The sequence below is a fragment of the Lucilia sericata genome, unplaced genomic scaffold (assembly GCF_015586225.1).
Source record: "Lucilia sericata isolate MDLA Ls3-8-SP2 unplaced genomic scaffold, ASM1558622v1 Contig000697F_arrow, whole genome shotgun sequence".
NCBI lineage: Eukaryota > Metazoa > Arthropoda > Insecta > Diptera > Calliphoridae > Lucilia > Lucilia sericata.
The window spans coordinates 132,501-160,000 of record NW_023994700.1 but is presented as its reverse complement, the minus strand read 5'-3'; the positions used below and the strand labels follow the sequence as shown (position 1 = coordinate 160,000).

Below are 27,500 nucleotides of genomic sequence, written 5' to 3'. Positions count from 1 at the left end.
GAAAGATTATATCCCAAAACTATATCGATATGTTTTAAATTCTGGGATTTTGTAACTTCTGACAACAAAAAGATAAATTCGGTCATTAACGAGTTAATAAACCCTGGACCCTTATAGATGTTAATCATAACTTTGGATTAGGTTGAAAAGACTTTGTATACTACATCTTATATGGGAAAAAACATACATATATAGAGATCTATGAAAGGAATTATAGCCCAATTTTCAGAAACTCAGTTTCCAAGACAGCAACTGTAATTAAATTAAATTTATAAACTTACTATTTCCATCATTGTATTCAATAGCAGCCTTCAAATTCAATGCCTGTGTTATGCCCGACAAAGCCATTGTTATGGGATTACCCACACTACGGGCACTACCATCTGTATCTATCTGAGCACCAATACCCAATTCAGGATGATTTCTAATGCCACGTTCCACAATTTCATCTTTAATACAAAAAAATATAAAGTTTTATACACAACCAAACAATAATCTTCCTTTTAACTTACTGGTGAAATCCAAAGCCTGAGTTTTTTCCTTTTTACGAAAATGTGACAAGGCCAAATTGTAAGCAATCAAGGGATTAAAACCACCCACTTGTAGGGCAGTATTGAAACGTTGTACAGCGCTTTCAAATTGATCGGCTTGATAGAGTAGACAACCTTCATCGTTAAGAGTGTCAGCAGTACCACTTGAGCGTTGATTCAAAACACTTTGAGCTCCCGCAAAATCCTCACTCGAGTACAAAATGGCACTTTGCAATTGTAGACATTGTTCTTTTAACTCCTCATTATCACTGATTTGTTTTAAGACCTTTAAGGCATCCACAAATATGCCCGCCTGATATAGAGATTGGGCATAATAGAATCTAAGTAAAAATAGGTTAAAAATATTGAAAAAGTATAGATGTTATTAAACATACTTATATTTCGGTATCTTTGGTGCCAAATTGCACAATTGCTCATAACAAGTGGCTGCCTCCTCATACTTCTGGGCATGATAGTAACAATAACCTAATATCGAAAGACCGGCTCTAGTATTGGCTGCCTCACCCAAATTGATTATGCACTCAATGACATCTTCGAAACGTTTGTCTTTAATCTGTTTGTAGACGAAACATTGGAAAGTTTTTTTTTTTTTTAATTAATGCACTCCCATGCAATTGAATGCATTGAATTTATAGAATTCATTCAAGTTGTCTAAAACATTCAAGAATACATACCAAATTGTAGATGGTTCGTGTTATATGACCCTCTCTGAGGATTATACCCTGATGCAACATAATTGTTGTTTAGTGTTTTTTTTTTTTTTTTATTTGAATTTTTTCTGATTTTTAATGTTGCAGAGTAAATTTTATAGAATAAAGAATAGAGTAGAATTTGTATTTTTGTATGTTTTGCTATTTCTTATGAAAATTATTTCCATGGTAACGATTTTTTTATTCGTTGTAACAATGCCGGTTAATAAATAAATACAACCCTTATTTAAATAATAGCGACAATATTAAACAATTTAACAATAACAGTGTCCAACAAGAATTACCCAGGAGAAATATTAGTATTGGTTCTAAGATAAACTAATTCTAGAACGAGTCAAAACAGTGCCACTAGATATTTTTGAGAACTTCAAGAGACTAATGCAATAAAATATATCAAAAAGCATGATTATTGAACTTATGACTAAGAGATTGAACCAAAATTTGGTTCCCTTTTTTTATGGTAATAGAATTTACCCGGTTTTTTCAATCATAATATCCCCAACTACCGAAGAATTATCGGATGGAATCCCATCTATAATATTTAAATAACAAAAAAAACATATTTTTAATCCATAGACCAAAGTTTACTCTTCTAAAGTATTGAGCATCGCTTAATCTAAATTTCTCTACCATGCAGGTTTTTGAGATATCGTGCCTGAAAAACCCGCATTTTTGTATATATCCATTTGAGTATGAAAAGTCCCTCGCAAATGTAATAAAAATTATAATAATTTACAGTCTTTTGTATAAAACTTGATTCTAGCTTTCGTCCTTTTTATTTTTTTCAATAATTTTTTTTTGGTCTTTAATTAATGCAAGACCCCACATCCGACTTTGTGTAGTAAAACTATAGACTATATTTTCCGATGGGAATTAGCATGAGGCCCGATAAGTACAAAACTTATGTTTTTGGAATTAAAACCACCACCTCCGAACTGAAAAGCAAGCACACTACAAAACTAACCTATTGGAGACGGCCTTTTAGGTTAGATATGGCACTAAGCACTAACTAGTAGTTAGTTAGTTAGTTAGTTAGTTAGTTAGTTAGTTAGTTAGTTAGTTAGTAGTTAGTTAGTTAGTTAGTTAGTAGTTAGTTAGTTAGTTAGTTAGTTAGTTAGTTAGTTAGTAGTTAGTTAGTTAGTTAGTTAGTTAGTAGTTAGTTAGTAGTTAGTTAGTTAGTTAGTTAGTTAGTTAGTTAGTTAGTTAGTTAGTTAGTTAGTTAGTAGTTAGTTAGTAGTTAGTTAGTTAGTTAGTTAGTTAGTTAGTTAGTTAGTAGTTAGTTAGTTAGTTTAGTTAGTTAGTTAGTTAGTTAGTTAGTTAGTTAGTTAGTTAGTTAGTTAGTTAGTTAGTTAGTTAGTTAGTTAGTTAGTTAGTAGTTAGTTAGTTAGTTAGTTAGTTAGTTAGTTAGTTAGTTAGTTAGTTAGTTAGTTAGTTAGTTAGTTAGTTAGTTAGTTAGTTAGTTAGTTAGTTAGTTAGTTAGTTAGTTAGTTAGTTAGTTAGTTAGTTAGTTAGTTAGTTAGTTAGTTAGTTAGTTAGTTAGTTAGTTAGTTAGTTAGTAGTTAGTTAGTTAGTTAGTTAGTTAGTTAGTTAGTTAGTTAGTTAGTTAGTTAGTTAGTTAGTAGTTAGTTAGTTAGTAGTTAGTTAGTTAGTTAGTTAGTTAGTTAGTTAGTTAGTTAGTTAGTTAGTTAGTTAGTTAGTTAGTAGTTAGTTAGTTAGTTAGTTAGTTAGTTAGTTAGTTAGTTAGTTAGTTAGTTAGTTAGTTAGTTAGTTAGTTAGTTAGTTAGTTAGTTAGTTAGTTAGTTATAAAAGTGATACTTTTTGTATAAATAAATATCTATACTTACTTATTCTATAAATAAATATCTAAATAAAATCAAAATGTCAACGTATCATTATTTGAAAATTTTAAAATTAGTCATTTAAACTTCTTGGGATTACTTTAAACTAATACCTCCGGTTAATAACACAGTTTTATTTATTAGTTCCTCAGTTTTACTTTCATGATTCATATTCTAATAATAAATCATTTTGTATTTTATATTGTGTATTATAACTTTTTATTCTATGATTTATTATGGAGATAAACTTTTTTCATTCTCATTTCCTGGAATTTAAACATTTCAGATGTTCCGTGTGGGCATTATAAATATCAAATATATATTTCCGTTTAGCAGATAACTGACAACGTAAAATTTCCTTTTTCTTCTCATCATGTTCCTCATTTAACTCTATGGCCATGGAGGAAGCATTCAAATGCATTACAACAAATTTATTGGTATTTGTGGCGGCCTTAAAGTAAAGGAAACTATAAGATTTTTCGATTTTCTAATTATTGAAAAAACTTACGGTTTTTGAATGACAATAAAAGAAATCATGAGTATCGGTTATAAGATTACAGGCGGTTAAATCGAAACAGGTTTCTTGTGATGTTGTTTTATGTTGTTCCAATTCAAACTCCGGATCAAGTCCTATGGGAGGTCGCCGATTAATATTGTCTTCATCATAACAAGCCTCAAGAGAATAGGCATATATTCCATTGATCTCTATCAATTGTAGTAAATAAACTCTTAAACAACTAGGTTGATGCAAAAACCCTTTATTGATTTTTAGTGAATTTGAAAAATACACAAGACAAATAAAATAGAAGCAAATAGTTAGAGAACTCTTCATAATAATAAGTCCAATTTTCACTTAAGTATAATTTTAGTTAATGGGTAAATAATACACTCGAATTCTAACTAATTGAAAGGCAAAACACAACTGCTAAAAGAGTCATTAATGAATGAATGGATACAGCAGAATAAAACTTAAGAATACGAATGGAATATCTTATCATCGCTGCGGATACTCGTAATATTTTTATTGTTATTTGACATTGATAATGTAAAATAAAATTTGTTCTGATCGGAAGAGTGGTTGGTATATCTATTCCACGAATAATTTATTTTGTTAGTTTGAGTTCCCTTACCTGTCATATATAAACAATTTGATTCAGAATTTGTAGAATATACATACTTTATATTTTTTGGATTTGGCAGCAACGACATATAAATACCGGTCTCTATAGGTAAGACTATAGACTAGACATATTGACTTGATTGTAGATTATAGACTAGACTATAAACTAGACTATAGACTAGACTATAGACTAGACTATAGACTAGACTATAGACTAGACTATAGACTAGACTATAGACTAGACTATAGACTAGACTATAGACTAGACTATAGACTAGACTATAGACTAGACTATAGACTAGACTATAGACAAGACTATGGACTAGACTATAGACTAGACTATAGACTAGACTATAGACTAGACTATAGACTAGACTATAGACTAGACTATAGACTAGACTATAGACTAGACTATAGACTAGACTATAGACTAGACTATAGACTAGACTATAGACTAGACTATAGACTAGACTATAGACTAGACTATAGACTAGACTATAGACTAGACTATAGACTAGACTATAGACTAGACTATAGACTAGACTATAGACTAGACTATAGACTAGACTATAGACTAGACTATAGACTAGACTATAGACTAGACTAGACTATAGACTAGACTATAGACTAGACTATAGACTAGACTATAGACTAGACTATAGACTAGACTATAGACTAGACTATAGACTAGACTATAGACTAGACTAGACTATAGACTAGACTATAGACTAGACTATAGACTAGACTATAGACTAGACTATAGACTAGACTATAGACTAGACTATAGACTAGACTATAGACTAGACTATAGACTAGACTATAGACTAGACTATAGACTAGACTATAGATTAGACTATAGACTCGACTATAGACTAGACCATTGACTAGTCTATAGACTAGACCATTAACTATATCTATACACTAGGCTATCATAGGTATGAAATACTCAAGATTTACTAACAAATTAAAACTTTAAATCAATTATTCTACATGTGACAAACACTTTACTATACCAATTTTCATTTTAATCTGATTTAGGGTGGATAAAAATATTTGTTTCAGAGATATCGCCAGTTGGTGGTATTAAAAGAATTGGAACACAATTTTCATAAAATGGTTAATTTTGATAACATTTATTTGTCAATTTTATACTTCTTAGAGGGTGTCAATAAAACGTCTTAGATTCGAATAAAAATATTGGTTTATTTGTCAAGATAATGAATGTTATGTTATAAAATTATTAAATATCTATAGATAATGCTAATTTTTGCAATTAAAAACCTATAAACATTTTATTATTAATAAATCTTTTAAGTTAATTGAAATTTAAAAGCATTTTAGTTTTGACGCATAGATAGAGGTACCGAAATGTTAATTAACAAGGGACTTAGACTTATTTAATTCTACTACAATCGAGGATTAAACTGTTTTAACATGGACTAGGTGTTGGAACCTGGAATTAATTGTAAAACATTTAAGCGTCAGATATATTCGTTTTAAGAAGGCTTTTGCTCCTGCTCACGTTGTTGGTACCCCATAGGATTTTAGTCGATTATTTCCGAATACATCCCTGCATGCAAGGATCTAACTTTTAAGAGATCAGTGAGTAGATGCTCATTATCTCTAGGCCGCCAAATATGTAAAATCCGAATACGAAACTTTGGAGGTTTTGGATTCCATTGGCGGATTAATTACACGCGTTCACTTTGGTATAAAAAGACGAACAACGTTAGAGATTTGACGTCCTTGATGGTTAAGAATAAGTCGCTAAGTCACAGTCATAATTCGAATGTAATAAGAAATAATGATAAGGTGAGCACGACAAGGTTATCAAGCAAAATACTGAAAACACAATCAAAACCTATGCGTTTAAAGGTACTACAACCTGACCATACGAGGTCATGTAAGACACAGTTGCCTGAAGGAAAGCGATGGATAATTTTAAGTAGCTTGACATCTACAACTCAACTACAAGTGGCTATCATAGGCCGTAGTCAACCTGAGGGATCCGATAGAATTACATACGATTGCTTTTAATGCCGACAAATAGTTAAAGGGTGACAAGATTTTTGGCAACGAAAAGGAATTAGACTTTCTTAAGGTGTTGATCCTTTTTAAAGAGATTAGATCAAGGCCTTCATGTCTTCTTGAGCCGTACTGCTCTAAAGCAGAAGGAGACTCTTATAGCTAACTGAAGATACACCTAGGTTATAAAAACCCTTCTGGTAAGCGTTGATAAAATATTCGACATGGAACTATTTTAAAAGAAAAAATGTGTGTCGATTCGTCAAAAAAATGTTGGAGGTACACTGAAAGATCCCGAAGAAGAGCCCCCTCGTCAGTGGGTGACTTCCCTATGAGGGAGACTTCCATAAGCAACCGGCTATACAGCGATTTCCGCTGATTAGGCTAATAGACGTCAAAATTTTCAGTGGTTGAAATATCTTAAAGGAAAACTAGATGAAGATTCCCAAGAAACATTATGGGAGTACTGAAAGATCCTGAAGGAAAATACTAGTACATATTCAGAAATCCATTTAACCGTGTTACAAATCTATAACGGGAAGTCAGTCAGGATTTCCGCCTCTCAAAGTTGGGATCTATAGAGATAACGTTAAACTTGACACTGAAACTTCTAGTTCGATCCCGGTAGTTCTGAAAGAGAAGTGGAATCCAAAAACACACTTTTGTGTTCTGATTCAGAAGGCGTTATTGTAATGGTGGTTAACCTTATTTGTAGATCATTGCGAAAGTAATTCAAATGATCATTTGCCATTCTAAACCTGATTCTGTTGCATAACTCCTTCAACTTAGAAACCGAGGGAGGACAATAAAGTTTTTAATTGATTTCTATGATTTATTAATCAAGTAATTTGGGGACTATGTTGTTGATATAGAACACAACTATAATAGTACAGGTCGATTCAGAAGGCGTTATTGTAATGGTGGTTAACCTTATTTGTAGATCATTGCGAAAGTAATTCAAATGATCATTTGCCATTCTAAACCTGATTCTGTTGCATAACTCCTTCAACTTAGAAACCGAGGGAGGACAATAAAGTTTTTAATGTTTACTCTAAGGCATTGATTTCTATGATTTATTAATCAAGTAATTTGGGGACTATGTTGTTGATATAGAACACAACTATAATAGTACAGGTCGACAGAAGGATTGAGCTGCCCTGAAGCCGAATCTGATTCCAGTATTATTCCATCATAACAGGTTTTTTAGATTTCTAAACTTAATTTAAAAAAAAAAGTATTTTTCGACAAATTTGAGACGTCAGATATGCAACAATAATATACTTAAATAATAATTAAGTAATACCACTTATTAATAAAGTACAAATATTAAAAATTTAGAAATAACTTTTATTTATTAAGTAATAGTGTGGATAAAACAATTATGAAAGTGAAAATGCCAAAAACAAACTATACAAATTCCATTAAAAATATGGAATAAAAATGGTGAGATTACGGATGAGAAGTAAGTCTACCATAAGCCAGATGATTTGCCACCGGGAGGATTTTGCACCTTAATTGAGGTGCGGGGACAGTTTTTAGGGGGTTCTTCTGTAAAAGAAAATAATAAAATAAATCAGTATCTTATGAAAATAAATATCGCCTGAGTAACCTACAACAACTACCTTGCTTTGTGCAAGAGCCTTTAATATGATCACAGCCATAAGCAGCAACGGAGGGAGTTTCGCAAGCCAAAGATCTATAGATGGGGACTTGCATTTTAATTTCCTGTTCCATGCCAGGTAAATGGGCATTCTTTTGAAGCACATTTTCTCTGGGTTCACCTACACCATCCATAACATCATAAATGTAAGGAGGACGAACGGGTGTCTTCAAGAAACGACCATGACCTTCAACCACACTAACTTTACCATCCTCAACACAGACACGACCACGAACCATAACAATTTCGGGTACACCATGGCATACCATACCCTCGAAGATGTTGAAATCACAGTTGTGATGATGGGTATCTTTGGAAATTTTGCGGGTTGCATTAGGATTCCAAATGACAATATCGGCATCAGAGCCAACACCAATATAACCCTTTTGGGGGAAAATATTAAAGATCTTAGCAGCATTTGTACTGGTAATGGCAACAAAACGGCAGGGATCCAAAATACCAGCGTGAACACCATTTTGCCAGATCACAGACATACGATCTTCAACACCGTTAACACCATTGGGAATATTGGCAAAGTTGTCCTTACCCAATTCTTTGTGTTCCTTGTTGAAGGTGCAGTTGTCACTGCCGGTGGTTTGGAGGTTGTCACTATAGTAAGGAAGGGGTAAATACAGATTAGCATATGATTTCTTTTGTTGGAACTGTGTAGAAAACTTACTTGGCCAACAAACGCATCATAAACTGTGGGGTTTCAGGGTCAGATCTCAAGGGAGGACTCAAAATGTGGGAGGCAGCATGATGGAAGCACACATGTTGGCAATGTGTGCCATTGGTACCCAAAGCAGCAGCCAAAGTTTCACCATAAATACCACGATTGTTGTAACGTTGACGAGCTCTGGCAAGTTCAATACCAGCAGATTTGCTCATAACGTGCACCACATAGAGGGGACAATCAACCTGTAATATTAATAAAAATAGGATTATTATTTTCCCCCTTTAAGTCTTGTGAAACTATTAAGAAACTCACCTGATGAGCTAAAACACAAACACGATGAACGGCCTCAGCTTCAACCTCCTCCATTCTGGACAATTCATGACCTTCGGGACCAGTGACACCAGCCTTCAATAGCCTACCCACATTCTTGGCAATAATATCACCATTTTCAGCATGAACTTGAGCTACAGCCTTCAAGGCACGTATACGTTCCAAAGCATCCAACATATCGGCATCGTTCAGCTGATAAATACCCTTATAGGCCATGAACATTTTGAACGAATTCACACCATATTCATCACACAATGTTTTCATTTCTTCGGAAACAGAATCGGACCACCAGGTGACGGCTACATGGAAACCAAAATCACAGCATACTTTGCCATCGGCCCAATTGCGCCATCTTTTGTAGGCGGTCAGCAAAGATTCACCCTTGTCGGGCACAACGAAATCGACTGGTGAGAAGAAAAATCTATTAGATATGTTTTAGGTGTCATATTATGTATAGAAATACTTACTGACTGTGGTGGTGCCACCAGATACGGCAGCTCTGGTACCATGATAGAAATCATCTACAGAAACAGCACCTTGGAAGGGGAATTGGAAATGGGTGTGGGGATCAATACCACCGGGGATAACATATTTGCCAGCAGCATCAATAATACGAGCACCACCGGGCATGTTAAATTCGGAGGCGGGACCAACATATCTAAAAAATATATCAATTTATAAAAGAAGAATTAATATATTGAATCCAAAACTGATAGACTAACTGAAATTTTAAATAAGATCCAAAGATATATCTCTTTGAAATATAAGAAATTTGTAATATTTTCTATAATCTATTAGAGGACCCAGATAATACCTTCCGATACTTCTAATAACTTAAATTAGATTCGGTTAGTGACTCATTCTGTAGACTTTTTAAGGATTAAAATTTTTTAAATAATTTGTTAAGATCAAATATTATAAATTTAAAATAGTTGTTTAAAATCACTTTGTTTTTATTATAATTTTAAGAAACTGATAAGACCAACTGTTTGTAGGGGTATAAATAAATATTTTATTATCTTATCTATCAAATATCACTTATCCACTTTTAAATAATTAATTTAGCTTTAATTATTTTTTGTTAAATATAAAATATCTGATTATTATCTATAGTTTTTATTCGTTAATTTTTAATCTTATAAACTCAAAGAATTTTGTTATCGCTATAGGTCCACCACTTCAGAATATGAATAGTTTTATTTGAAAGTGTCATAATTATTCTTAAAAAATAATATCAATTAAATTGAAATCTATGTGGATAATTTTAATTTCTAATTAATACTAAATCATAGTACTTTTTTAGGGTTAAAGATACTAAATTATTTTTCGACTTTGTTTTTATTTTTTAGACTACTACTGACAAGTCTGTGGTCTAGTCTAATATCTATTCGTTAGCCTATGAACTAGACTACTTAGTACATATATTGACCAGTGTATTAACTAGTATAAAGGCAAGGATATTATGAATACTATTGATTAGTCTATTTCTAGTCCATTGTCTAGTCTAAGTATTGATTAGTCTATAGTACTACTATCTATCCTATTGACGAGTCTATTGAAGAGTCTATTTACTAGTCTATCGCCTAGTTGGCTATTCTATTGAATAGTCTATTCATTAGTCTATTTACCAGTCTATTGGTTCGTCTATTGACTGGTCCATCAACTAGTATATTGACTTGTCTATCGACACATCTATTGCCTAATCTAATGACAAGTATATTGGCTAGTCTATTGAATAGTCTATTGACTAGTTCATTGACTTTTCTATATACTAGTTCATTGAATAGTAGAATTGAATATATACTAGTATGTTGACTAGTCTATTGACTCGTCTATTTATTAGTTTATTGACTAATCTATTCACTAGTCTTTTTACTAGTCTATTGACTAATCTATTTACTAGTCTATTGTCTACTCTATTGACTGGTCTATTGACTAGTCTATTTACTTTTCTATTGACTAGTCCATTGACTAGTCAATTGACTAGTAGATTTACTAATCTATTGAATAATCTATTGACGAGTCTATTGATTAGTCTATTGGATAGTCTATTGATTGGCCTCTTGACTAGTCTATTAACTAGTCTATTGAATAATCTATTGACGAGTCTATTGAATAGTCTCTTGGCTATTCTATTGATTGTTGTATTGACTAGTCGATTTACTAGTCTATTAACTAGTCTACTGACTAGTCTATTATTTAGTCCGTGAACTGATCTAGACCGTGGTCCGATCTATGAACAAATCTATTGTCTAGTCATGGACCAGTATATGTAATAGTCTATTGACTAGTCTAAACATTCCAATATTCTTTCCGTGGATTTCGAGAGATTGTACTATATTTGGTCTTAGATCATTATGAAACTTTTTAAGCTAAATTGTATTATTATTTTCATCTTATATCGATATGTATGAACATCTGAAAGATTTTAGGAAGGAAATCTTTTATGGACTCAACTGTATAATTTATGAGAGAGTTATATCGGTGGCTATTATATATCGAACCTCTTGGAATTTGCTAAAAAGATTGTGGTTCAAATACAACTTTCAATTCAATTTCACTTTTTATAATAAACGATTTAGAACGCTAAAGACCTCTTCTAAATGTGGCCCGATTTTCGTCATACTTTCAGGTTACATGAAATTAAGTTACCACTTTTGTTGTTTCCCATGCGATTTTCAATATAAATTTATATTTTCTGAAAGTCGTATTTTTCTAGAAGATTTTTAGGACATTTAGCAAAAGTTCAACCTATTTTTTAAATCAAAATTTCAACTTTAGGTAATATGTTCTTAAAACCTAAAGTTGAAATCCCCGAACAGAATGCAGTCTTAGAAATCTTCATGCATTCTTTGTTTATATCCAAAGTATTTTACCAACTCCAAAAGAAAATTGGACTTAGTGGGCCAAATTATAAAAAATTGGGATTTTTTATAGTTTTTTTTTTTGGGAATTGCTAAATCGTTTGTCCCTGCTATAAGCTTTTTTGAACCCACTTTATTAATTTCTGTACCTAAAACCGAAACTAAAATCTTTCTAAATCTGAGATATTAATAACAAAGCTTTAGTTAAGGTCCTAACATATTTTTGTTTTGAAATCTTTTCGAATCAGTCAGTCCAAGTATATTTCAAGCGGCACTCGCTTATTAAATATCCTATTTAAAGGATTTGAAAGGGAAACATGTAAATTTTTCTTTTCAAATATAATTTTTATTCAAAATTTTCTTTAAAAATAATTTTTCCAAATAAACGTAATCAATAGATATTTCAAAATAAAGAATACAGTTAAATGGAAACAGTGTAATAATTTGTTTATATTAAAAACTTACTTGATTATACCATCTTCAACATAAACATCGGCTTTAAAGGTTTTATCGTAATTGACTACTTGACCATTTTTAATGTAAACACGGTTTTGGGCGCTCTATATTTAAAAAAAAGAAATTAAAATAAATTAATATATAATTTTTAATTGTTTTAAAAGATACTTTTTAAAGTTAACACAGTTCTGTTACACTTAAAATTAATACTTAGATTTGTTTAGTGTCTTTTTCTAAATATTAATCACCTGCAAGTGTAGAGGTACCTTTTTCACTGGGGGATTGGCACTAGACATGTTTATATTTATTTATTTTATTTAAACTGTAAATTAAATAACAAAAAATATTTTGATTATAAAATATTTATAAATTTTCTACAAAAAATTGTATGTTTACGGAATATAAATTAGAGGAGCAAGTTCTTTCGAGCCGGTTCTAATTGATACTAATCGTTTTCTAAACAAAATGCTGACTTTAAACTAAAAACAGATTCAAAAATTCTGAAAAAAAAAATCATAAAACATTTGTTGCTAAAATTCTGATAAGCTTGAAATATAAAAAAAGTAAATAAATATATTTATTTATATACAAATACATAAGTATTGATATGAAAATAAAAAAATATTACATATGTACATACTCGGGCATATAGTTTCCAGCAAAGTACCTACAACAAATTTGTTTAACTCTAGTTTTTTTTAATTTTTGTTTGCCTAAAAATAACGCGTCTGTATAGGTACATGTGTTGCCTTTATCATCATGATTAGTCTAAAATACATTCCGAATCACTATGATACCAACAAAACCAGAATAAATATAAGAATTTTTTGTATATATAGAAAAAAATCCGAAATCGAAAATCATGAAACGTAGCTTTTTAATATCAAAACAAACAAATTTGTTAATCGTATTTTCTAGATTCTAAATACATTGAGAGAATTTTTATAAAGCAGCAGTTTAAACTAAGTTCTGAAAGGGGTTTTTTAAAGATTAGAATCGAAATTTCTATAGAAAAATTTTTCAAAGAAAACTTTATTAAAGTTTGGGAACTATTCGCATGAAATCTTGATCTATTTTTCTAAAAAAAAATTTGTTGATCAATGTATGTTGAACAGTTCTGAAGGATTTTAAGAAAATCTGGCATCGACTAAGGAAAACTTTATATAAATTTCTAAAGAAAATCTGATAATTGTTTGAACAACTTTTTTCAAAAGAACTTCTAAAGAAAAATAGATCCAATTGTAATCAACTTTACAAAGAATCAACTTTTCTACAGAAATTTTGATATTAGTTTGGCCAACCTTTCTGAAATCAATCAGCTTTTCTGAAAAATTTTGATAAACTTTTAATTTTAACTAACTAAGTAACTAACTAACTAACGAACGAACAACGAACGAACGAACGAACGAAAGAACCGAACGAACGAACGAACGAACGAACGAACGAACGAAACGAACGAACGAACGAACGAACGAACGAACGAACGAACGAACGAACGAACGAACGAACGAACGAACGAACGAACGAACGAACGAACGAACGAACGAACGAACGAACGAACGAACGAACGAACGAACGAACGAACGAACAAACGAACGAACAACGAACGAACGAACGAACGAACGAACGAACGAAGAACGAACGAACGAAACAACGAACGAACGAACGAAAACGAACGAACGAACGAAACGAACGAACGAACGAACGAACGAACGAACGAACGAACGAACGAACGAACGAACGAACGAACGAACGAACGAACGAACGAACGAACGAAACGAACGAACGAACGAACGAACGAACGAAGAACGAACGAACGAACGAACGAAACGAACGAACGAACGAACGAACGAACGAACGAACGAACGAACGAAACGAACGAACGAACGAACGAACGAACGAACGAACGAACGAACGAACGAACGAACGAACGAACGAACGAAAGAAACGAACGAACGAACGAACGAAAGAACGAACGAAAACGAACGAAAAACGAACGAACGAACGAACGAACGAACACGAACGAACGAAAGAACGAACGAAACGAAACGAACGAACGAAACGAACGAACGAACGAACGAACGAACGAACGAACGAACGAACGAACGAACGAAACGAACGAACGAACGAACGAACGAACGAACAAGAACGAACGAACGAACTAACGAACGAACGAACGAACACGAACGAAACGAACGAACGAACGAACGAACTAACGAACGAACGAACGAACGAACGAACGAACGAACGAACGAAACGAACGAACGAACGAACGAACGAACGAACGAACGAACGAACGAACTAACGAACGAACGAACGAACGAACGAACTAACGAACGAATAACGAACGAAACGAAAGAACGAACGAACTAACGAAGAACGAACTACTAACGAACTAAAGAAACTAACGAACGAACGGAACGAACAACGAAACTAACGAAAGAACGTAACTAACGAACGGAATAAACGTAACAAGTAACAACAACTAACTAACTGAACAACAAACTAACTAACTAACTAACTAAACAATAACGATACTATACTAACTAACTACACTAACTAAGAACTAAACGAACTAACTAACTCACTGAAACAACTAACGAAACTACAATAAGAACTACTAACTAACTAACGAAACGAAACACTAACTAAACAACTAACTAACTAACTAACTAACGAACTAAAACTACCAACTAACTAACAACTAATAACTAACTCACTAACAACTAACTACACTAACTAACTAACTAGAACGAACTAACTAAACTAACTTAACCTACTAACTAACGAACTAACTAACTACCTTAAACTAACTAACTAACTAAACTAACTGAATAACTAACTAAAAAATTGATCAAGATTGATGAAATTTTCTTCTGAAATTTCGATTTAAGTTTGATCAAATTTTCTCAAGGAGGAAACTTAAATAAAGTTTAAATCTCTTTTCTAAAGAAAACTGACCTAACTTGAATTTGTTCAAAAAAAAAAACTTGATGAAAGTTTAATTCATAACTTTGCAAGAAAACTTGATCTAATATGGTTTTACTCAAATTAATTTTTGACCGGAAATAAGTATTTATTCGAAGGACTTGAAATAATATTTTGACCGAAATGAAGCATTAATTGCTCCATTTCGGTTAAAATTAAATTTGTAAAAGACTGAATTCAAACAAAATAGAATAATTCACAATATAACATTTTATATGAAAATGATTCAATTACCCCGTAAGCTTTAAGAATTAATACTCGGAATTAAATCTTAGGGAATGCGTGCTCTTTTAAATTAGCTAATTTAGATTTTTATAAACATTTTTTACAATGTATCTTCGAATGATTGATAAGTAGTATTTCTTTACAACCTTTCTGAAAACTTTCCACTATATATGAACATAAAATATCATAATTTGTTATTGTATAAATTTAAAAATTCAATAATCTCAGATTCCAGTATTAACTGGCAGACAAACGGACATAAATTCGATTACGCTTAGTTATAGTACGCATAAGAATATGTGCCCCCCAAAAAACACATATAATTTGTAAATCCGTGATAAGATTTCGAAATTAAAAAAAAAACGTCATCAAAGGGTGCGTAAACAAAAAATAATAACAAATACTACCTATAAATATACTCGATTGACTGACTACTTGTCAACAGATTATTAAGAGTTTTAATCAACTAATTGTATATAAAAATTCTATGTAGACAGATGATCGACCACTTGTGAAGTAGTCGAGTCTAAAAATATATGTCAACAAACTAATACATACACTGTGTATATACTATTTGCTATATTTCAGTCCATACAAATTTTCTTATAAACTGGAATATTCGTATTATCTCAAAATGTTGTAGTAAACGACTAAACCCTACTGCGCTGTCAATTTTATAAGTGTTTTAGAAGTCAAACACCTGAAAACCGATCGCCCCATATTTTGAGAACATGGATTAAATTATAACATATTTTGTTTCTATATGTTATCTTTTACAAAGTTTAAAACTTCGAAACTGCCCATGTTGTTTATATCAGCTGTTTCCAACATAAGCATCGAAACTACCATTGATTAAATCATATGGAAAGTTTTGTAAATCGATGACGGTTTTATGATATAATTACGAATATTAAAATTTAATCAATCATTTTCGGTATTGATTTCTATACATATACATATAGAGAAAAATTAACTTGATTTAGTAAAATAATAAATAATAACGAATCCAAAAAGTAACTTCTTGAACAAACTAAATTTATTTAAACATTTTTAATATCGATCTAGTGTTTGTTATCTTGATTCCTTTTTATTGTAAAATGAAGGCAAATTTGATTTCATTAAGTCTTTAGTCGCTGAATTTTTACTTTCTTTATTTTCCATCGGCCTGTGTTATTTTTATCAGTGTACTTAGTTTACATTTGGGAACTGCTGATATTTTAAATAAATATAAATGAGCGAAATGTGTGCAAATCTTTAGACATAAAACTAGTTCTCTTTGAAAACGTGCCTCTCTACAAAAAGGGGTTGGGCAGGTGGGTGCTGGCGCGACTAGTATTATTCCGTTCATATAAAATACTTCACAACATAAATATAAACGATTTTTGTTAGTACATACATATTATAAAGATCTTTTCAAATAAATTAACATATTAGGGTAGTCGACCATATGATGATACTTTATATCATAATACGATTTTATTAAAAGTTTATATGAGAAATATTACATGTTGTTTAGGTTTTGAAAGCTTCGGTCGGGGTAAGAATGGTGCTAAATAATATCTCCATTTTAAAGAACTTTAAAGTGTTAAGGATAAAAAAATATAATTATATATTTCTACCCATTAGATTTTTTCAGTATGGATATCAAAAGAGGATAATTTCCGAAAATGGAAACTATTTCTTGTTCTTATTTTTTTAGGACGAAAAAAAAAGTGTTATTAGTCTTTTATAAAAACAAGTAAGAATGTATAGTCCGCCATGGCCGACATGATACCCTCCAACAGTGAGTATATTAAAAATAAGGATTATTCTTTTTTTATATTAAAGCATTTCATTTGCTTTTTACCCTAATTACGAAATATTTTAACAATTTGTTTAGAAAAGAGATTTTCTAAAAGAGGTGTTATATGGGGTCAAGGTATAGGCCTATTCTTATACATTTTGTTAGAGGAGTTAAGATCTATATCTATATATTATTTATGCAGAATTTAATCGTGATATTAGTGTTTATAAGAGAATTTAAGACCTTTAAGTCTTTTTCTGCAGGGTACTTTATATGGGGGATAGAGCCAAATGAGCCCCGATCATGACGAAAATAGGAAGTATCATTTAAACTTATATAAAACAAAGTTTTTCCAATTTTTATAGATATACTAGAAACTTTTAACAGAATTATGAGCTCAAAAGGTTTACATGAACACACAGATGTATGGACATAGTTAAATAAACTCAGAAAGTGATTCTGAGCCGATAGGTAAGGTGGGTGTTGGACCAATATTTTTGGTTGTTACAAACATCTGCACAAAAGCATAATAACCTTCCCACTATAGTGGTGTAGGGTATAAACAAGTATACGGTATCATTACCATTATCATATATCAATTGATCAATATTAATTTTTCCGAATTATCTTTAAATTATACAAAATACATTTACACTAGCTACATCATAATAAATATATCATTACACTTGGATTATTTGTGAAATAAACAACTATAGATTACCCCTAGCCTCCAGATGTCTAACCATCTGGTTGACTCTGATTGACTGGAAATGAGTTTCTTTTTCTAGGACGTATTAACAAATACCCCATTTTTAGAAAAGGGACTTATATGATCAATGTGATCAATTATAAGACTCAGTAATATGATTCTTGGATATATGTAGAAGAGTTATTTGTGTTAAATTTTTTAATTTAAAAACAGGCTTCGTTCTTGATCAAATCAAAGATCATGTACCCAACTTTATTTAATTATTTTAAATTCTGCAACTTATAGATTACATTGAGGAATATATTGCTGGACGGACCTATGAACGACATTAATTTAACAAAGTTTTTTAAAAACTTTGTACTTGCAAATTTTGATATTGACCAGATGTTGTGATGTATTATTTATAAATATTTTTTGAGATCATCAACATTTAACACTAAATTTATAAAAGAACATTAAATTTGATCACTATTTTGCTAAATTTAAAAAAAAAAAAAAACTTTTATATAAATTTAACTAAAATTCACATTTTTTCAATTCGATTTGAGTAAATATTGCCGTCTCTTAATACTTAATTCTAATAAATAGTTTCCAGAAAACATTATTTTATATTGAAAACAGAACACGTACCGTAAATATGGAAAATAGCTGTACACTGTAACGTACAATATTATAAAATGCTAGAATTCAAAATAAATAAAAACTGCTAAACTCAACTAAATTAAACAAATACAAAATATAAACGATTTTAAAAAGAAAAAATAAAATATTTCAAACTCACAAACACATACAAGTAATGTGAGACATTGAAAAAAATTAAACGATATATCAGATATTAATCTATTAACATTGCCAGATGTATTAGGCAATGGTGTTTCTCCCACATATAGGCCAATTTGATAACTGATTTTTAATAACAAAATGGTGGGACATAGTTTAGACTTTTACATAGATACCAGGATGTGAAATAATTTAAATTTTTTCAATTAACGGCAATACGATTTTTAACTTCGAAATTATTTTAAAGCTTATACACACAAGTTTACTTTCCGACTTATCTAACAGAAACATGTGGCAACTTTATAGATCTTTTAATCTTGTCACTCAGTGGAAGTGCATTCATTTAAGCATAAGTTGCATTTAAAACCGCAACGCTTTAAATTTCATACATTTTGTATTAAAGTGACAGAGCAATTTTAATACAAACCATTTGATTAAGCTTTCATTGTAGACAAGTTACATGTATTTACGTAATAGAATAAAATATTACACCATTTCCAATATATAAAAATAATGAATGTTCGAAATGTCCTAAATAATTTCTGACAAAATTGCAAGAGTTGGAAAATCTTTTGCTGTGAGTTGGAGCTTCAACTTTTAGCGACAATAAAACTGAGGAGGGAGGGGATCTTAATCTTACATTGGCTGTATATAGAGGTCATAATACCTCTACCTCATGAGATACTATATCCACTACATTTTACCTCAAATCCTTAGGCAAATCTAAAAGTACTACTTGTAGTACTGGCTAATCGTTGTGAAAAACATTTTTGCTAAATGTCATCTTCAAGGTAAGAAGGAGGAGTTTTTAAAGTAGATGTCGGATTGCCGATATTTGGCAGTCACAACATAATATATTAAGTTCGAATATTCGTAGTAAAATTCGAAAATATTTTAAAACTGTTGAAATTAGGCTTGATACAATATTATGTTCGAATATTTAAAATTAATTTTCGAAAATTCGAAGTAATTATTGAAAACTTCATAACCTCTTAAAATTTAGACTACACTATAAACTAGTCTATAGAATAGACTATAAACCAGACTAGACTATAGACTAGAATATAGACTAGACTATATTATAGACTATAAACTGGATTATAGACTATTGAGTAGACTATTGAGTAGACTATTGACTGGACTTTAGACTGGAATTTAGACTAGACTATAGACTATACTATAGACTAGACTATAGACTATACTATAGACTAGACTATAGACCAGACTATAGAAAAGACTATAGACTAGACTACAGACTAGACTATAGACTAGACTGTAGGCTAGACTGTAGACTAGACTATATACTAGACTATAGACTAGACTATAGACTAGACTATAGACTAGACTATAGACTAGACTAGACTAGACTATAGACTAGACTATAGACTAGACTATAGACTAGACTAGACTAGACTATAGACTAGACTATAGACTAGACTATAGACTAGACTATAGACTAGACTATAGACTAGACTATAGACTAGACTATAGACTAGACTATAGACTAGACTATAGACTAGACTATAGACTAGACTATAGACTAGACTATAGACTAGACTATAGACTAGACTATAGACAGACTAACTAGACTATTAGACTAGACTATAGACTAGACTATAGACTGACTATGACTTATAGCATAGACTTGACTAGACTAGACTATAGACTAGACTAGATAGACTATATTACTTAGACAATAGGACTAGACACTCGGCAATACTATAGAGTAGAAATAAACTAGACTTTAGACTACCTTATAGCTAGAAACAGAAGACTAGAACTAAAGACTAGATTATAGAGTACTCTATAGACTGCAACATAAACTACATTATACTCTGAACTAGACTACAGACTAGAGTACAGATATGGAAAGGTTCAGTATTTAGTTCTTTTTTCAGTACTTTGGGTATCGGAAAGATATCGTGGATTTCCGTTCGACATATTGTGATCTAGGTTTATAGGGTTTTTCTATAGTTCCACATTAGGCAAAATAAATATTTTATTACTTTCAAATCTAAAAATCGTACTATTTTAGTTTTACCCATTTCAAAATGTCAATTAATCCTGCCTGGACTAGACCATAAATGAACTAAATAATAAACTAGGGTATATGCATGTCTATAAAACTTTTTTGAGTTAGAAGAAGTACCGAAAATGTCGTGGGGGTAATGTGGTATTTTCGATATCAAAAAATACTAAATTACTGCATTCGCCATGCCTGGTTAGCAGTTTTTTATTTGAGTGACGAATGAGCTAATTAAAAACGGATTAATCCACTGTTACAACTTAGAAAACTAGAAAACTAGAACTAGAAATTTTTCCAATACTATTGTAGTGTCCAGAGAATGTAGTTAAAAAACAACGGGTAATAGTTTTGTATCAAAAATACGAAGATCCATTAATGTTTTTAAAATAAAACTTTTCCCGACTTGAGAATTTTTGGCCTATTTGGAATCAGATCGTTCCCGAGCAGAAATCCAATTGTTATGATAACGATGATCAAGGTCTTAGAAAACTTTTGTTTAAATGAGTCAAAAAAGTACACTTCCATTTGCATTTATTTACGATCTCTTGAAATCGTTTCGTTTATTTAATAATTTTAATACATACAAATTTCATTATTATAATAAATATGTTGTACGATTACGAATATAAAAATTTAGTAGAAATAGCTTTAAATATGTGTATGTATGTTAATGGGGGCTTTTTTGGGGGATAGAGGGTGTATATTTAATTAATACATTTCAATAAAACGTTAAACCAACGATAACTGAGCAAATTTTTCGAAAATAAATTCGAATAAATTTTAAGCTAAAAAAATTTTTAATAAATTAGGCACAATTATTAAAATCAGCTGATGTTACAAGAATTTAAAGTATTAAACTATTAGATGCAGCTGATTTAAAATTACTTAGTTATCGCTACAGAGAAAGAGCTGCCTTATGGTTGAATTTTGTTTAATAAATACAACTCTGCAACTCAAACTTTGTTTGCAACTTTGGTATTGAGTGTAAAAACTTGTTTAATGCACTTGAAAATTAATGTTTGGTGATTAAAATAAAATAAAATAAATAATATATTTTTAACAAATAAATAAAATAATAATAATAATAGTAGATAATAAGCAATTTAAAATAAATTTAAGCTAAATATTTTTCTTAAATGTTGATAAAATAAATATTATAAATAATTATAGAAATTTAAACATACATTCATTGTATTTGGTTTTAATTATAGATTTATTATGTTTATTTTATTTGATTTTCTTTTTTTTCAGTTTATTGTTTGTTATTTCTCGGTGTAAAACGAGTATAAATTGAGTTTAAACTAAAATTTCAGAGTTGTTCTTTAGAAAATTTTAATTCATTTCATTTGGTTTGTAGCTTAATTAAGTTTAATAAATATTTATTTGTTATTGTGGTTTCTTTTTCTACTTTTGTTCTTGTTGTTATTAGTGGAAAATAATAATAATAATAATAAAAAAATCTTAAATAAATTTAAATGTTATCTTTTGATTTTGTTAATTAAGTAAGTTATAGTTGCTGTTGTTGTTGCTGCAGATTTTGTCCTTAATGAAGATACTTTTTTCCTAAGATTTAATTTGATGTTTTGTGCGAAAAGCGTCTTTTGTTTATCTTCTCCCTCTTAACTTGGACTTCCTTATAAGGCATTTACCAGAAGCCAGATGATTTGCCACCAGGAGGATTTCTAACCTTAATGCAAGAGCGATTTCCAGATGTATCAAGTTCCTCTGTAATAGTTATACAAACATTATATTTCATACATAATATTCATTCCATTTAAAATACTTACCACTTATGGAAAACGTTGATTCTTGCATATTACGCGAACCACTAACATGTCCCCTTCCAGAAGGTGTACTACCTATGGAACCGGTATGTGGTCCACCAGCACCCAATACCACCTCTTGATATGGTATCTCGATTTCCAATGCTGTCATATTCATTTTCTTCATACTACCATTCAAATTCTCATGCTCCTCATGTTCGGCTCCATTATTTTGCTCCTCATTTACGGTCTTCTTACCCTCCAAAATGTCATAGACATACGGTGAACGTACAGGTGTATTTAAGAAGCGTCCAAAACCTTCAGCCACACGCACATTACCATCCTCTACACAAATGCGACCACGTACTAAAACCATTTCGGGTACACCATGACAAACCATACCCTCGAATATATTAAAATCGCATTTATGATGATGAGTATCTTTTGAAATGGTACGAGTTGCCTGGGGATTCCAGATGACCACATCCGCATCGGAACCAACAGCAATACGACCTTTTTGTGGGTATAAATTAAAGATTTTGGCCGCATTAGTACTGGTAACCGCCACAAAACGACAGGGATCGAGTAGGCCGGCATGTACACCCTTCTCCCAGACCACCGACATGCGATCTTCGACGCCGTTGACACCGTTAGGGATTTTGGAGAAATCATTTTTACCCTTAGCCTTATCAGCACTGCTAAAGGTGCAATTATCACTGCCAGTGACTTGTAGATCATCGCTAGAGTTGGATTAAAATGTTAATTATTTCAATAAATGATTTAATTGCTTAATAAACTTAAAATTAAACATTTAACACAAAAAACTGGGAAAATATTGCGACTGCTTTGGAAATTTAAGACCTTAAAGTTTGGCGGGATCAAAAATCTGTTAATCTACCAAGAACAATACGAATTTTTAACTTGGAGATTTACCGAACTACATTACAAACCATTCTTAATATAGATTGTCTCCTATCGATCTCGAGCGAACCAATACAGAGGGTGCAATGTTGTATTCTACTGCCTGAAATATCTGGTAAACATGGTTGATATGCGAATCCACACATATAGAGACCAGCTGCCTCAGCATGACAACCAATGTGGTCCTTGAATTTTGGATATTACTAAAAGAGAATGGGGCTTTATTGGATTTCGGTTCATCAACTGATCTCTAACATTATTGAGGATTCAATGAGTTATTGCCAATGGTAGTAGAGAACGATAGTCTTGTTGGACTCTACGAATATGTTATCCACTGATGCCCTTGTAGAGTGTCAACGATTATGTGGAAATGCTTGCTCGGAACATAATAGCGCTGATCAGTTCAGATTTTTCAAAGACATAAACCCCCAATAATTCTAATCTTTTGGACTTTACATAAAATATAACGATTTTTGCAAAAGTTTTAACCACGAACAGAAAGGACTTTGTGCGGCCCCCGACTCTAAGTAAATTGGACTATAAATAGCAACTTTTTGCACGGATCTAGTCGAAATTAACATTAAGAAGATCTTTCTAACTGGTTTCAGTAGGAGTCAAAATTTTGATCAAAGTATATTAATACTTTGACCCTTGTCCACACAAGATAAAATATGGAGAAGAAAAGGGGAAAGAGTTACTGACTGTTTGATCATTGCACCGCAACTCCACCAGGATCTTTTATGTTCTATTTGTGGGCTCAGTTTTAAAAGTTCTCTTTATCCTAATCCTCAAGTCCTACGGAATGTATACTAGATATACACAACACTTTCGAACGTGACTTAATGACATCAATCCTAAACCGATAATTCAGCACCAAAATTCCCAAAGTAGTCACAAATTATTTCGGCTTATGCCCGTTATTAACACAAATTAGAACGAAAAATTTAAGATGAAATCAAAATTATTATAGAAAATCTTGACATGATTTATTAGTAATTGTCAAATGATATAAAAAATACTTACTACGCCAATGATTTCATTAAAGATCTAGGCGTTTCGGGTGATTCACGTATTGGAGGACTAGTGATATAATAAATACGATCCTGCTTAGGAACGCCATTCATGCAACGTCCCAAAGAGCTGGCTAAAGTCTCGCCAAAGACACAATAACCACTGCGTCTGGCACGACCCAAAACTTCCGCCGATGATTTCGAAGTAATGCGTGTTACATACAACGGAGCTTTCATCTAAATCAAAATGAATATTAATGTTAAAATATGGAGGGATTATCTTCGGACAGATGTAAAATAGGAAACAAATTAAACACAAAACAAATGACAATCCATCTTTATTTATTTGGAGTAGTAATTTTTCGATATTTGTTGGCATTTTACAAAGTGTTTAGGAGTGTTTTTAAGGTGCAAGGGGGTAATACGTATTTACAGATTGGATCATTATAGAAATAAATAATAAAGTAAAATTAAATTAAAACTTCATGAGAATTTCGAGGAGTTGGATTATTGTGTCAAATTTCGAAAATTTTGGGCTAGAGCCGATTTTTTAGAGTTCAATATGAATTTTCAATAATTCAATCTGTTTTGATCTCACTCTTAATCAATTATAAAAATTTAGAACTTATTTTGTATTCTACAATATGTGAAGGAATGAATTGCCTAAAATATAGCAATTTCTAATAAAAAAAAAAGATTACCTGATGAGCTAAAATACAGGCACGATTAACAGCCTCCGCTTCCACCTCTTCCTGACGCGACAATTCATGACCCTCAGGGCCAGTAATACCGGCCGCCAAAAGTTTCTTAACATTTTTAGCAATAATATCACCATTTTCAGCATGAACCTGTAATCCATTCAAAATATTAACAATTCTATTCCCCAAAAACTAAATTCAACAACATCATACCTGTGCCAAAGCACCCAAGGCCCTGATACGTTCTAAGGCATCCAACATTTCGGAATCATTAAGCTGACAAATACCCTTATAAGCCATAAACATTTTAAATGAATTGATGCCCAATTCTTCGCACATTATTTTCATTTCATCGGAAACCGACTTGGACCACCATGTCAAGCCAATATGAAAACCAAAATCACAACATACTTTGGGATCAGCCATTGAACGATATCTATCGTAGGCCTCAACCAAAGATTCACCCTTTTCGGGTAAAACGAAGTCGACTTTAATAAGAATAAAATCATGATTATTAATTATTTATGATATTTAAAACCGTCAAACTACTTACTAATAGTGGTGGTGCCTCCGGCAATGGCTGCCTTGGTACCACTATAAAAATCATCTACAGTTACGAAACCATCGAATTTCGTTTGAAAATGTGTATGAGGATCAACACCACCGGGCAAAATTAATTTTCCGCTGGCATCCACCACACGCACACCACCGGGTATATTGATTTCCGAGGCAGGACCCACAAATCTGGGAAATAATAGGGGAAATAATTCATTTATTTTTTTTATAACAATTCTTTAAAAAATTTACGTCAACTTACTTAATTATGCCATCCTCAATGTAAACGTCTGCTGGGAAGGATTTATCGTGATTAACAATTTGGCCATTTTTAATATAAACGCGATTTTGAGCACTCTGCAAATGATATAGATTTCGTACAAATTTAGTAATAAGTAGAAATATGATTTAAGTAATACAACTTACTTGTAAATGAATGGGAACTTTTTTCACTGGTTTTGGACTGGCAGACATGTTTTATTATTTGAACTAGAAAGAAACAAAAGAAAATGGATTTATTAGTAGATATAGAAGTAAAACGTATTGATTTGAGAACTTTTAAGTTTGTTTTTAAATAATACTTCTAACAGTTCTATATACATTCAGATTTAGATCTATGCTGAACTTATTACTTGTGATCATTTGTGATCTCTCAAGATTTTAAATAATTTACCATAGAGCTAATTAACATTCTTTATTTCGTTAATGGGCAAAGCTTAGAATGAATCTAATATTTCCTTAAGTAAGGACTGTGAACTACTGGAGAAAAATCTGTAGTTAGTTAGATACGTAGATAGTTGGTTAGTTAGGCTATCTAAAGTTTAGTCTAGTTTAGTTTATGTTCGGTTCTATAGTCCTGTTTGTAGTCTAGTTTATACTAGACTCTAGTCTATAGTCTAGTCTAGTCTATAGTCTAGTCTAGTCTATAGTCTAGTTAGTTAGTTACTTAGTTATTTAGTTAGTTAGTTAGTTAGTTAGTTAGTTAGTTAGTTTGTTAGTTAGTTAGTTAGTTAGTTAGTAGTTAGTTAGTTAGTGTTAGTTAGTTAGTTAGTTAGTTAGTTAGTTAGTTAGTTAGTTAGTTAGTTAGTTAGTTAGTTAGTTAGTTAGTTAGTTAGTTAGTTAGTAGTTAGTTAGTTAGTTAGTTAGTTAGTTAGTTAGTTAGTTAGTTAGTTAGTAGTTAGTTAGTTAGTTAGTTAGTTAGTTAGTTAGTAGTAGTTAGTTAGTTAGTTAGTTAGTTAGTTAGTTAGTTAGTTAGTTAGTTAGTTAGTTAGTTAGTTAGTTAGTTAGTTAGTTAGTTAGTTAGTTAGTTAGTTAGTTAGTTAGTTAGTTAGTTAGTTAGTTAGTTAGTAGTTAGTTAGTTAGTTAGTTAGTTAGTTAGTTAGTAGTTAGTTAGTTAGTTAGTTAGTTAGTAGTTAGTTAGTTAGTTAGTTAGTTAGTTAGTTAGTTAGTTAAATATAGTTTTTTTTTGGAAAATTATGATTCCATTACAACTAATTATAAAAACAATCTCAAGATCTAAATAAATTTCTTCATGGTGTAAATGTCTTTATTTAAGGACTAATCAAATTAAAATTATTTCAAAAGGAATTACAGTTTTTTTATATACATATTTAAAGCATCCCCCTGATTAGATGTCAATCTATTATGCCATCCATTTCCTTAAACTATTTAAACATTCAAACACTATTAACGAACAAATCCCGTTCATCCAGCTATTCACACAACCATAACAACCAGACTAAATACATGTTAAGACTATGATTCATAGCACCCAAAATTGTATACATATTTATTCTATCCATATGGGGTGCA

At 31.2% G+C, this 27,500-nt stretch overlaps 4 protein-coding genes across 11 annotated transcripts in view; all 4 read right to left on the bottom strand.

Annotated features, from left to right (window-relative positions):
* LOC119607477 (tetratricopeptide repeat protein 30 homolog) overlaps nt 1-1,468 on the bottom strand; it is a 6,735-nt gene extending 5,267 nt beyond the window's left edge. The window contains exons 1-4 of the mRNA XM_037961418.1: nt 1,226-1,468; nt 926-1,104; nt 513-871; nt 282-449 (exon numbers count right to left, since the gene is read on the bottom strand). Coding sequence (XP_037817346.1) covers nt 282-449; nt 513-871; nt 926-1,104; nt 1,226-1,285 — 766 coding nt within the window. The 5' untranslated portion in view covers nt 1,286-1,468. The remainder of the gene's footprint in view (nt 1-281; nt 450-512; nt 872-925; nt 1,105-1,225) is intronic.
* Nucleotides 1,469-3,213: 1,745 nt separating this feature from the next.
* On the bottom strand, nt 3,214-4,050 carry LOC119607473. Its single transcript, XM_037961409.1, has 2 exons — nt 3,608-4,050; nt 3,214-3,550 (listed from the first exon to the last, which is right to left on the bottom strand). The coding sequence occupies exons 1-2, from the start codon at nt 3,929-3,931 to the stop codon at nt 3,359-3,361; spliced, it is 516 nt and encodes a 171-aa protein (XP_037817337.1). The 5' UTR covers nt 3,932-4,050; the 3' UTR covers nt 3,214-3,358.
* Nucleotides 4,051-7,570: 3,520 nt separating this feature from the next.
* Nucleotides 7,571-18,583, bottom strand: LOC119607472 (dihydropyrimidinase-like). Of its 6 annotated transcripts, none has more exons than XM_037961404.1 (8): nt 18,566-18,583; nt 12,479-12,552; nt 12,240-12,334; nt 9,378-9,568; nt 8,893-9,314; nt 8,584-8,822; nt 7,867-8,513; nt 7,571-7,792 (listed from the first exon to the last, which is right to left on the bottom strand). In XM_037961404.1, the coding sequence occupies exons 2-8, from the start codon at nt 12,524-12,526 to the stop codon at nt 7,713-7,715; spliced, it is 1,722 nt and encodes a 573-aa protein (XP_037817332.1). In that variant the 5' UTR covers nt 12,527-12,552; nt 18,566-18,583; the 3' UTR covers nt 7,571-7,712. The 6 variants fall into 6 exon arrangements, with proteins under 6 accessions (XP_037817332.1, XP_037817330.1, XP_037817334.1 ...); XM_037961402.1 differs by lacking the exon at nt 18,566-18,583 and adding an exon at nt 12,627-12,728; XM_037961406.1 differs by lacking the exon at nt 18,566-18,583 and adding an exon at nt 12,627-12,719 and having other exon boundaries at nt 12,497-12,552.
* Nucleotides 18,584-22,349: 3,766 nt separating this feature from the next.
* LOC119607462 (dihydropyrimidinase-like) overlaps nt 22,350-27,500 on the bottom strand; it is a 61,971-nt gene continuing 56,820 nt past the window's right edge. For 2 of the 3 annotated variants that reach the window (XM_037961381.1, XM_037961382.1), the window contains exons 2-9: nt 26,115-26,177; nt 25,951-26,045; nt 25,687-25,877; nt 25,347-25,621; nt 25,137-25,283; nt 24,449-24,672; nt 22,529-23,244; nt 22,350-22,466 (exon numbers count right to left, since the gene is read on the bottom strand). In XM_037961381.1, the coding sequence (XP_037817309.1) occupies nt 22,387-22,466; nt 22,529-23,244; nt 24,449-24,672; nt 25,137-25,283; nt 25,347-25,621; nt 25,687-25,877; nt 25,951-26,045; nt 26,115-26,162 (1,776 nt within the window). In that variant the 5' untranslated portion in view covers nt 26,163-26,177 and the 3' untranslated portion in view covers nt 22,350-22,386. Of the gene's footprint in view, nt 22,467-22,528; nt 23,245-24,448; nt 24,673-25,136; nt 25,284-25,346; nt 25,622-25,686; nt 25,878-25,950; nt 26,046-26,114; nt 26,180-27,500 lie in introns of all 3 variants that reach the window. The other variant, XM_037961383.1, reaches the window with a different exon arrangement.